This window comes from Sturnus vulgaris, chromosome Z (genome assembly GCF_052056855.1).
Source record: "Sturnus vulgaris isolate bStuVul1 chromosome Z, bStuVul1.hap1, whole genome shotgun sequence".
Taxonomy (NCBI): domain Eukaryota; kingdom Metazoa; phylum Chordata; class Aves; order Passeriformes; family Sturnidae; genus Sturnus; species Sturnus vulgaris.
This window is the reverse complement of record NC_142283.1, coordinates 18,598,068-18,610,110: the sequence shown is the minus strand read 5'-3', so window position 1 is coordinate 18,610,110 and position 12,043 is coordinate 18,598,068. Positions and strand designations below refer to the sequence as shown.

Here is a 12,043-nt window from a genome sequence, read left to right as displayed (position 1 = left end):
GCAATGAGGAGTTCTTTTTCACCAAAGTGATAAGAAGCTATTTGGATCAACTTATCCCACCTTGTAGAATCACTCTCTTGGTTTCTATTTTTCATTAAAATACTTTTATGGAAGAGTGTGGTGAAAGTTTGAGGAAACCTAACTATCTTTTAGAGGTGTTGTGGTACCTTGTTTCTTGTCTGTGTTTTGAAGATGATGCTTGGCTGGCATATTACAGCAGTCTTAATGAGTAAATGGGCATAACTGGAGCTAGGTGCTGATTTTTGAATGAAGGACCTGTAGTACTCAAACTCTTCTCTGTCAGTAGTTAGAGCCTCAAATTGTTAATACTCTTAAAGCAAATACTTCGATCGTTGTCCTAAGAAATTGATGGTAAGTCATACGTGTTTTTAAAAAATCTTTCTTTTCTTAAGCATGTATTATTCTTGGTCTTTTAAAAAGGGAACTGTAGTGGGATAGATTTAAATATGAAGTGTAAAACAGATGAATTTGCTGATGAATTCTTGAGACATGATAAAAATGTATGTCGTTGGCATTATTTTTCCTGAAAAATAAGTTTCTCGCAGTTGTGGGTAATGTGTATAGGAAGGCAGTGTTCTTGGGAAGAATAAGTAAAGGGAATTATTGCACTTTTATATTGAGCTTTTTCTGTAATTGCTTTTACTAGTAATCTTGTCTTTTATTTCTTAGTGTGGTCCTGACAAGCTTCTCTTGGTGTCGGTAACAGACCTTTTATCATGAGCAATTCTACTCCAGCTACAGGTATACATAAAAAAAAAAAACAAAGTTCTTCAACTTTTCTTTCTCTGTGTTGTTTTTTCCCTTTCTTTGTTGCTTTGTGCGTGTGTGTTTTGAGGAAGATGCAGTAAGTGTATATGTTCACTTGTAGCTTTAGATCAGACAAGAAGTTGAAAATGAGAGAAAGCTGGTACCAGCTTTTGTTAATATTACTTCCAGCATTAGGTGTACATGGAGTGTTAATGACCAATGGTTGCACAAATTAACTTTATGTCAAATAAATTAACTAAATCATGACACACACAATTGCCTGTCAGCAGTGGTTTCCAAATAGTTTATTTTATGTCAGGGCAAAGGACAGAGCAGATCACCTTTTGGTAAGTGTCTAAGACCTGCTATATTTTCAGTAGAGAAGAAGGAGGAGTCTGAGGAGCTAACTTGAAGATTTTTCTTCTTGATTTCTTTGACATGCACACAGCAGGTTGTTTATACTTCTGCTGATCAATTCAATGTGATGTCCAAATATTTCTGCTTGGCTTGAAATAGCATTAACTTGTAGCTCAGCAATATAATAACTGAAATATATGTTATTAATTAACAGTGCAATGATTGATCCTTCACAGTGGTATCCAAGATGTCTAAATGATATAGAGGTTTTTAGGATATATTAGTAGGCATTCTCAATTAATAATCATATAAATCTAAAATTAAATATAATCGCTATTGAAATGCGTCTTTTTACCTAATACAGCATTTCAGCTGCAGCATTTGTTTTTTGTTGTTAGGTTTGGCATTTAGGGTTTTAGGGTTTTTAGGGTTGGTCTGGTGGATCACATATCTAAGATGTGTACCTCTTTACCTCAGGCTACTCAGGGAATACATTTGTACCAGTCACGAATTGCAACTGTAATGAACTTCCCTTTGTACATCAGGAGCCAATTTTCACTTTGTTCATGAAGCTTCTTTTGGTCTGCCTGACAGTGTTTTTTACTCAACTTAGTGTACAATTCAGAAAGATGATCACCTTTGGCATGCTTTAAAGAATTGTTGAATCAATTTTGAAATTTAGGTGCTGGAAGATACAGATGATTATCACTATGCATCAAAATTGGTATCAAACCACAGCTGGAGATAGAAGCATGGTTTAAAAAAACTAGGAAATTTTATATTTGAGATGTGCTAGTGTTGATTGCTGATTGAGTAACTTAGCTAATGTGTCATTTTCTTTTCACATGAGAAGAAGAGCTGCAATAGTTTGCCACTTTGTTCCATTTTGTCACCTCTGACAATGTGTCAGAACCCAGATGATACTGCTTCTGCATGAGTATCTCATATTAAACTAAAGGCAAAATTCATACTAGGCTTCATTTCCTGCTTTCTTTAGTCAAGCATTCCTTGACTTAGTCAGGGACATCTTGTCCATTTTGAACCTGAAAAGTAACAAAATTAGTTGTTAGAGTTTACTAGTAATATGTCCTCTCATGGCTTGGTTTCAATATGTGTTTAGTATGGTCATGTTTGTCTTAAAGTTCACATTTTTCAGAATGCATACAGAGCACATGAAATTTCTTGATGGAAAAATCAATGCATAACAGACTTTCAGTTTTGCAGCTGGAAGAATTGTTAAGTGTGGTATCGTTGGGGCTTTGATCGTCCAGTTTGAAATTTTACAGGCTTCCACTAATGAAAAGACTCTCTGTAAATGTCCCTATGCAGAATGACTTGCGTAAACCAGTTCTCTTAGCCTTAGACTGCAAAACCTACAGCAAAATCTGAAATGTCTCTTAAAGCTCATACAGAAATTTCTTCCCAATCTTTTCTGTATCTCCTTGTAAGGCTAAATGCAGCAGATTAGGTATTAAGGCTCTCATGCCTCCATTGCAATTGCTTCTAGAGCAATATGCCCGTTCCAGATGTGGTGTTCTGCTTGAAACTGCTCTCAAGGATACTAAGTAATGTTCTTGAAATGTAATCACTGGTCACTTACCAATCCAAATCGGTCACTTAAAGGATCCAAATAGGTGTATGTTAAAAAAAAACTCCACTTCTGGCAGTGTGTCAAAGTGGTAGACTTAAGAGTTTGTATGGATTTCATGCTGTCTATCTTTTTTGAACACTTTATAAAACTTAATATCATTTGGAACAGCAGGCTTTCTTTATTAAAGTAAAAACAAACCCCAAGCCTTAAGTTAGTAACTTGATCAAAAAACCATAAGTTGATGATAAAAGAAAAATTAATGTATTACCTCCCAATTACAACTTTCCCCTCTTCTGTGCAACTAACATTTTGTAAGTATTTTATGTAGGCATTTGGGGAGAAGTTACTGGCCTCCCATTAAAAAAAACAAAACAACAGCAAACCACAACCAAATCTCCAGAAAATAAACAAGTCCAAAGCAAAGCCAGACATACTCCACCCTTATCTTGCTATCAAGATATAGAATAGCTGATGATGTCTTCTTACACTGTCCTGTTGTTAGATATGAAATATCCTTTTTTAAGGTTCAAAGAACTATACCTAAGTCAATGTCAGTGCTGAGGCAGTAGTTTCTCTCCTATAGGTTTTGCTATGTACACTGTGCAATGGGTATCTTGTTTACCTCTCTGTATCCCTCTCTAAAATATTTTAGATAATGAGAAGAAAAAAAGTAAAGGAAGCAGATTGCCATGTTCCCCTTCACGTGTCCTTCATATTCGTCAAATTCCAAATGGTGTTACTGGAGCAGAAGTTGTTTCATTAGGTCTCCCTTTTGGCAAAGTAACCAATCTCTTGATGCTAAGGGGAAAAGGTCAGGTATGTAATTTTCAATGTTTTAATAAAGAGCAAGACTGAAGATGTGGTTCACGTTATGGTAATTTTAATTTTGTGCTTGAGTGAAATGATTGCAACAGTGTCTAAATATTTAATTGATAGCAGAAGATTTTAATATTTTTAAATGTGAAAGGATGTTTTGAAACTTATTTTAAGTTTTTAATATGCTTTTGGATTAAATAATGAACTAGAAATTTGTTAATAGTATTGCTGAACATTGTATTTACTTTATATGAGATGATAAAGAACTACATTGTCACTATTGATGACATGTCTTCATGGAGCCTGCCTGCTTAAGTTACTAACATGCATATTAATTTTTTGACATCTGTTTAATCCTATTAGATGTGACAGAGTAGTTTGCATCATGCAGAAACACAGAAGATCTTAAAATAATAAGCAATCATTCAAAAAATTGCCTGGAGCACTGAGCTGGATGAATAAAATGCATAAACTGATGGATGTTTAATGTTCTGTTCCAGCTTTTTCGATCAGTATCCATATCAGCTGTCTAGATAATAGTGCTTGGTTTCAGGAATTTAACAAATTGCTTAGCAGTGTGGTACTTATAGCAGCATTGCTTCCCATATATCATACTTACTCCACCTCTTCTTAAATGCCATAGTGTACTTACAATGGAAAACTTTTAAAGAAAACAGAAATTGAATAAAACAGCCCCATAAACATGCACACACAAATGCATTCTAATGTTGAGCAAATCAGTATTGTATTTTTACATAATCTTTTTCTAGTGGGAGTGGAATTGGGAAAAAATGATGCTTTTTTATCTCTTGTGAATAAAAACAGCATTGAAATCAGCTATCTATTGGTTGCAGGCATTTTTGGAAATGGCTTCTGTAGATGCTGCTGTTTCTATGGTGAACTACTACACTCCGGCTCCACCTCACCTCCACAATCAGCCAGTTTATATTCAGTATTCCAATTACAAAGAACTTAGGACTGACAATCAGCATAATCAAGCTGTAAGTACAGTATTTCCATTTAACAGGCTATAATTGCATGAGTTGTGAATGCATTTGTTAATACAGAAAGTATTAAGGTCTTTTTTGCTTCTCACATTGCCCTGCCAGTGAGAATGCACAAGAGGATGGAAAGGGTCTCAGCTAGGACAGTAGATCACAACTGACCCAAGGGATGTCCCACACCATATGATGTTGGGCTCAACATTGAAAGCTAGGGAAAGGATGATGAAGGAGGGATGGTCAGAGTTGTGGCCTTTTTCTTTCGAAGTAATTGTTATCAATTAATTGTTAACAATGAAGTTCCTACTTTCTTGGAAATAGTTAAACATCTTTCTGCCAATGGGGGAGATGTTGAAACACCATGTTTTGCCTTACTTGCACACGCAGCTATTGCTTTGCCTGTTCAGCTGTCTGTAACTGAACCCATGTAACTGAAAACTAAGTTTTCTCACTTCCACTCTTCCAATTCCCTCTCCTATTGTGCTAAGGTAAAGTGAGCACTTTGCTGCATACCAGGGTTAAACCACAACTAGTAAATAAACAGGCTACTCTTCACTGTATCGATAGATAAATTCTAATATATATACAATTTCAGTAACTTCTTACAGACAGGGACTTCTCAATATCTGTAAAATTATTGTGGAGGAGCTTGAGTTCAAAAGTAGTTCATCATGATGACCATGAAATCAAGTGAAGATGGCAGGAGGGCTGCTTGTATGAACAAGGACTATGCCCTGACTGGGCATAGAAAAGTTGGGATCATGAACAGGTGCCCCAGGAGGATCATAGGGCATTTTCTGAACATGCAAGGATATGGCTAGGAAAGTCAAAGGCCACGTGGAGTTGTCTCTGATGAGAGATGTGAAAAGCAGGAAGTTTGGTTTCTTGAAGTATATCAGCAATAGAAATGAGATCTCTTTTTTGAAAAAAATACATAGGCCTGCTGCTGAATGTGGCAGGGACAAAGAAGATGGAAAAAGCTGATTTACTGAGAGCCTTCTCAGCAGCCTTTAGTGGCTAAGACTTGCCCTTGGTATTATCAAGCACATGAGAACAGTGAAAAGTCTTGATGAAGTAGAGAAGAATCACGTTAGAGAACGTTTAAACTAATGGGATAAACAAGAAGTCTATGGCCCTAGTGAGATAGACTTTTAAATGCTGAAGGAGCAGATTGATGGCATTACAATGCCACTTGATGATCTTGAAAATGCTAGGGCAGTCGTAAAAAGTTACTGAGGACTAGATAAAACAAACTCTTTCCTTCTCCTATCTCAAGGAAGGACAACAAGGAAGATCAAAAGAAAGATCTAGGCAACCACTGCTTGATCAGCCTTACTTTGGTCCCTGGGTAAGGAATGGAGCAACTCATTCTGGAAACTATCTCCAAACATTCTAAGAAGAAGAAAATGGTTAGTCATAGTCAAGCATAGGTTTTTAAAAGGACGTCATGCCTGACCAACGTGATGGCCTTTTATTTTTAAATGACTGGACGAGACAAGAGGATATTGTTTATCTTGACTTCGGCAAGACTTTCAGTGTTGTTTCCAGTAACGTCCCAATAGATTAACTGATTAATGCAGTCTAGTTAAGTGAACTGTGAAGTGATTTGAAAGACTAAAATGGTTGTGACCAGCGGCAAAAAGCTGGGGTCCAGTCACTAGCAGAGTACCCTAGGGGTTTATACTGGATTTTGGATTCCTGGATGAATTCAATTGATCCCATTTAGATACATAAGTTATATACTGTGATGTGTATATCATGGTATTTTTTTTTCTCTGTAAGAATGTTGACAGTAGTGATTTGGGCATAAATCATTCATTTGTGCTCACAGAAAGTCACTAGTCTTGCAAGCTTGTTGGTATGGTATTGTCTCTTTCCTCATCTAAAATTGCTGGATCAGTTTGTTATCTGCAAAACCAAATAAATAAACAGATTTTTGTTCTAAGGATGTGGTTTGCATAACAGCCTCAGGAAAAGTATATGTATATTTGCAAATAAGACTTCTTGGGTCTCTGAGTATTTTCAACTGGGTATGTGGCACTTGCTTTCTTTATAACAGCATTGTCTACTTTTAAAAATAGGCTGTTTGGCACTTATATTTGAGTTTTGTCTAAGTTTTAAAGAGACTCTAGTTGAGCAGCTGAATACTGATACTGTGCTAGTCCCTAGGCTGAGCCCTGAAGTACAGATTATTTTGCAGGGTTGTATTTTTCTGAAACTAGGTAATAGTGCCATGTGCCCTTTCATTTTCCAAAGAAATAGTGTAACTGAGAGATGACTTTATATCACAATACTGCATTGTGGAAAGGAGCATCTCTCCATAGTCCTGCTACTCACAGGAGGTATGAAGACCTTTTTGGGAAAGCCCATGAAAAATAAGTGAACAGACTTGTGTAATCACAGAAGTCTCATTTGAGGAGTGAGGTTTGAACCTATTTTTTGGAGTTGATGGCTTTGCTCTGAAAGAAGAGTAGGGTGTGCACTTTTAAGCTTATCACACCGAATCTTGGTTCCTGAAGAGAATGAAATCCTAGTCAAGCAGAGCAAATATTTTATGGTGCTGAGTGGTTGTTAGTCTCTCACAATATTACAATTTTGTCATCAATATTGTCATCAATAATTTTGCTGGAAAAATAGCTTACTGGATCAAAGAAAAATCATGTCTGTAAGTAGAAGCAGTTTAACAAAAAAGATAGTTGTAATTCTGTGAATTGCACTGACTAGTTGTAAGGGAGAGGCATGGAAAATGAGAGTTATGATTTATTTATTAATGTGGGGTTTGAATCAATAATATAAAGGAAATACGGCTTTTTGAAGTTATGTTTTTTGTCCGTTTCATTTAGGAGAACTTTGTTTCCGTATGAATAATTTGTATATAAAATAACTGCATTCTCTGCTATGACTTAATTTCAGAGACCTCAGGCTGCATTGCAAGGTGTGAATGCTGTGCAGCATGGAAACCTGGGTATTACAAATGCTCTTGCTGCTGAAGGTGGGGTCCTTCCAAGTCACGGTTCTGTTCTTCGAATCGTTGTTGAAAATGTTTTTTACCCTGTCACTTTAGACATACTGTATCAGGTAATGAGGATTGCTTAAAAATAGTCATAATCTGTTCCAATGTTGCTACTGTAAATCCATTAATGTATATTTAAAAATACCTGTGGTTCCTGAATCTTCTGAGTGAGGACTGTCTCTTTAAAGTAATTTCCTGTATTCAGGGATCTAGGTTTGAAATAGTTCTATGTAAATGAAATTCAAGTAAACAGGGTTTCAGTACTCAGATTTTCATGTTGTCTCATTTAGTTCCTTGCTGTGGAAGCAGCAACAAACTTGAAGTGTTAATTCTGCTTTCATGATCAGCTAGTGAAATATTGAATGTTATGAACTTGTGAGTCCATATTTTAGCACTCTTTCTGATGAGTAGCTTTGTAGTCTGCTTTATATTTAGGGTTTTATATTCAGTTTTATACCCCAGTGCAAGTAACGTAATATGCAAATTTCTTGGACAAATGTTTTTGGTTGTTCATCTTTGGAATGGCATTTGACTACCTCTGAAAGCTTAGCATAATGGTAGGCTATAGTTATGAAAGACATTACTGTAATCTGCTAGGTGTTTGGGCTGTGCTGTTGAATGCTCTAAGTTTAAAAATAATAACTTTGAGACTACTTCTTTGTGTCCAAAGAATTTGTTGATATTTTACAAATATTGCAAAGCTTTTCATACTTGAAGCTTTTGTAATTAGTAGTAATTTTTGCAGTAAAAACCATTCCCCACATTTGAGTTTCTTAAATAATACAATCTAGAATAACTGTCATAATTTTGTAGGAACCTGCAGTCCTGGAAGAGTCTTTTCCTTCTCTGTTAAGATCTCAAACGATAGTTGTTTTTAGCAACACACTGTTTTTCCTCTTACTTCTTAAAATTTTATGTTTCTCTGTATCTCCTCACTATGATACTGATTAACTTAAGTGTATATATTAGTTGTCACTTGGATGTAGCAATTTGCCTGATCTAAACCTTGGTATGTGTCTTTGAGTGTTGTTCATTCATTACTGAACCTGTGGAAATAGTATGTCAGCTGCTTAGGATTATTATTGCATTCAGAATAACCTCAGAACAAGCTCCTGTGGTTATGGGAGCTGTACTAGTTCTAAGAATGCAACAGCAAAGAGGAAATTTATATTAATTTCTTTGTTTCATTTGATTTTAGTCTACTTCAATGCAGCACAATTATATTTTCAGTATTTGAATTGCTCTCACTCAGCTACTTTTCCAATATGTCTGGAAAATTTAGCAGTATTTAAAAAGGGATCTTATTTGGAGTTCTTAATAGGGGACAGTCTCCTCTAATTAAAGCAGTACTTTGTGCCCAATAGCTACAATCTAGCTTCTATTTTGTGTAGTAAGGTTAATGGAAAATGAGTATTTTCACTGACAAGTATAGCATCTTATGGAACACTAGTAGGTAAGCTGTCATCCCATACTGGGATTGTATTTTGTAAGTTGTCTTGCTTGTCAATAAATTAACTTTTTTAAACTACAGTTCCCATTAAAATATTTATAATAAGCTGAAAATTCAGTGTTATATTTGCAGAAACAAAATTGATATATACAGTGTGTTTTGGTTTAAAATCAAACAGGAAGGAGTACCTTAAATTTCATTATGTTAAAAAGGTCTATTAAGTTTTCTGGTGAACATGGAAAAACCTATATTGAGAAGCTGTATTTAAGCATTTCTTAAGAGAAAGTGCTTTATGAATAGGAACTAGAAGACTAACTTTAAATTGCTGTGGAAGGGTTTCTGTTTGTTTTTTATAACTAAATTATGATTGCAGCATTAAAATCTGTTTTCTGAGGGATGGAAAAACTGGTTGCAAAGTGTTGGGACATGAGTTTTATATTGTTGATTCTAGGCCTAAGAGGCTGGCAAGAGATGCTTGTACTTATCTATGGCCTTTCTTTCCATTGCAAGTTTAATATTTCTCGAGGGTTTCTGCTTTCCTGACTTTGCATTGATTCTAACAGATTGTTTGATAACTAATAGTATTTCTCAAACTCCCCTTTCCTCTGACTATTATTTTGGACTTTTTTTTTCTGCACTTGCGTGATATGCCCTAGCTTTAATTTTGTCCTCAATCTTTGTGGCTTTGCTTTTTTATAGACACTTTCATGTAATGCACATTCTCATTTTGAATGTGTATATATATTTAAATTCAAATTTTAAAACTATTTCTGCAATGCTTACGTTTGCAATAAATCAAATTATTTTGATTGTAAGGTATAGGCGTAGGTTCAAATCTGGGTCTTTGTCTTGCTTCTTTCCTCTTTGTTTTCTAGTTTAGGCAGTGGGTCTTAATAAGCACATCAACTATTAAGTTGTATTTTTGTTCAACAGATTTGCAGAATTTGTCTAGTATAGAACATAAAGGTGGATAACTTGAAATGCAGTTTGCAGTTCCTATCTCAACTGACTTTCAGTAACAAGGAATAATATTAATAGAAATAGACAGATCCATCAGGTCAACAGGTGGCTCCATGGTGTACTTGAATAAATTTTGGGGGTTTTGACCATGGGATAATCTTTTCAATACCTGTTCGACTGACACCTGATGTGATGCACCTTTTTCACTCAGAGGGGAAAAAGAGTTCTAGTGTAGGAGCTAGTGGGGTTTGTTGACAGGGCTTTAAACTATCTTGGAACAGGGAAGGGGAACGTGTAAGCTAGAGAAGAAAAGGCTGGAGAGCAGCACTTCAGAAAGGGACCTGCATATCCTAGTCAATGGCAAGTTGAATGTGAGTCAGCAGCATAAAAGATCCGGAGAGGAAGCCTTATGGGGAATGGCTGAGGACACTTGGTCTGTTCAGCCTGGAGGAGACTGAGGGGAGACCTCACTGCAGTTACAACTTCCTCATGAGGGGAAGTGAGAGCAGCAGGTACTGATCTCTTCAGTCTTGTGACCAGTGACAGGACTTGAGGAAATGGCGTGAAGCTGAGTTGGGGGATGTTTAAGTTGGATTAGAAAAGATTTTTCACCCAGAGGGTGTTGGGCTTTGGAACAGGCTCTCCAGAGAAGTGATCACAGCACCAAGTGTTCCAGAGTTCCAGAAGCCTTTGGACAATGCTCTCAGGCACATGGTGTGACTCTTGGGGTGTCCTGTGCAGAGCTGGGAGCTGGACTCAGTTGATAATCCCTGTGGATCCCTTTCAGCATGTTCTGTAATTCTATGATTTGTGAAGTCCATTTCTCAAACCTGATTTATTATCCACAGTTTATCTGCAGACACTGGACAAATACCTGTTTGGACTTCCTTCCCTTTTCTTAATTGATTAGATATTGTTAATTCTTTAAGGAAATTTTATCCTATTTTCCCATCTTTTGTAGCCTTTAATTTTTTTTTTACCTGAAATGAAATTCTGAATTCACATAATTTTTGTTCAGCACTCACAACAGAAATGTTTTTCAGAAATGTATTTGTAATATTAAATGCTAGTTTTTAGTATGCGTGAATCATTCACTGCTTCTTAAAGCCCATGTTTTTTCCCCTAACAGATTTTCTCTAAATTTGGCTTTGTCTTGAAGATTGTCATGTTCCATAAGAACAATCAATTTCAAGCTCTGCTCCAATATGCTGATGCAACGAATGCATATTATGCCAAAATGGTAAGTATAGTATATTCAGCTTGATTTTGTTTGTTTGATGGTGGGTTTTCCCAGCTTAGGGACAAAGGAACCATTTGGAATATTTTGACTGCTAACTTTGTGATTCCTCATCATTCTAACACTCTTATTGCACATTAATAATTTTGACATCTCTCTTCAGTTAAGAGGACAGCACTCTCTCATCAGCTGCAAATAAATGGCCTGCATGAGTCTGTCAAAATAAAAATCATTGATAATATTCCCTCTCAGTCTTTTCGAGACTGAACAGGCCCAGGTCCCTGCCTCTGCTTTTCCTTGTGAAATAGATGCCTCAATTGCTTAATGACCTTTGTAGATCTACACTGGACCCATTCCAAGAGCTCCATGTTTCTTTTAGGCTGTGGGGCCCACATCTGAACACAGGACTCCAAATGTGGCCTGACCAGTGCTGAGTAGAGGGGCAGGGTCGTCTCTCTTGACCTGCTCTTTATAATGCATCCCAGGATGCCATGGCCTTCTTGGCCACAAGAACAGATTGCTGGCTCACAGGCGTCTTGTGGTCCACCGGGACTCCCAGCTCCTTCTCTGTAGAGCTGCTTTCCAGGCCCCAGTCTGTGCTCTGCATTTGCCTTTGCTAAATTTCAGAAGGTTCCTCTCTGCCCATCTCTCCAGCCTGTTGAGGTCCTGCTGAAGGGCTGCACAGCCCTCTGGGCTATCAGCCACTCCTCCCAGCTTTGTGCTGTCAGTGAAATTGCTGAGGAGGCCTCTGCACCTTCATCCAAGTCATCTTTAGTTCTCGTATAAAGGGAGCAGGAGGTAATTAAGATGTGTAGAAAAGCCTTAGCAATCTTTGCATGGAACTTGTGAT

The 12,043-nt window shown here is 36.7% G+C and overlaps 1 protein-coding gene across 1 annotated transcript in view; it reads left to right on the top strand.

Moving 5' to 3' along the window:
* PTBP3 (polypyrimidine tract binding protein 3) overlaps positions 1-12,043 on the top strand; it is a 51,284-nt gene that overhangs the window by 20,103 nt on the left and 19,138 nt on the right. The window contains exons 3-7 of the mRNA XM_014889216.2: positions 691-762; positions 3,369-3,532; positions 4,387-4,533; positions 7,447-7,611; positions 11,086-11,196. Of these exons, the coding sequence (XP_014744702.1) occupies positions 738-762; positions 3,369-3,532; positions 4,387-4,533; positions 7,447-7,611; positions 11,086-11,196 (612 nt within the window). The 5' untranslated portion in view covers positions 691-737. The remainder of the gene's footprint in view (positions 1-690; positions 763-3,368; positions 3,533-4,386; positions 4,534-7,446; positions 7,612-11,085; positions 11,197-12,043) is intronic.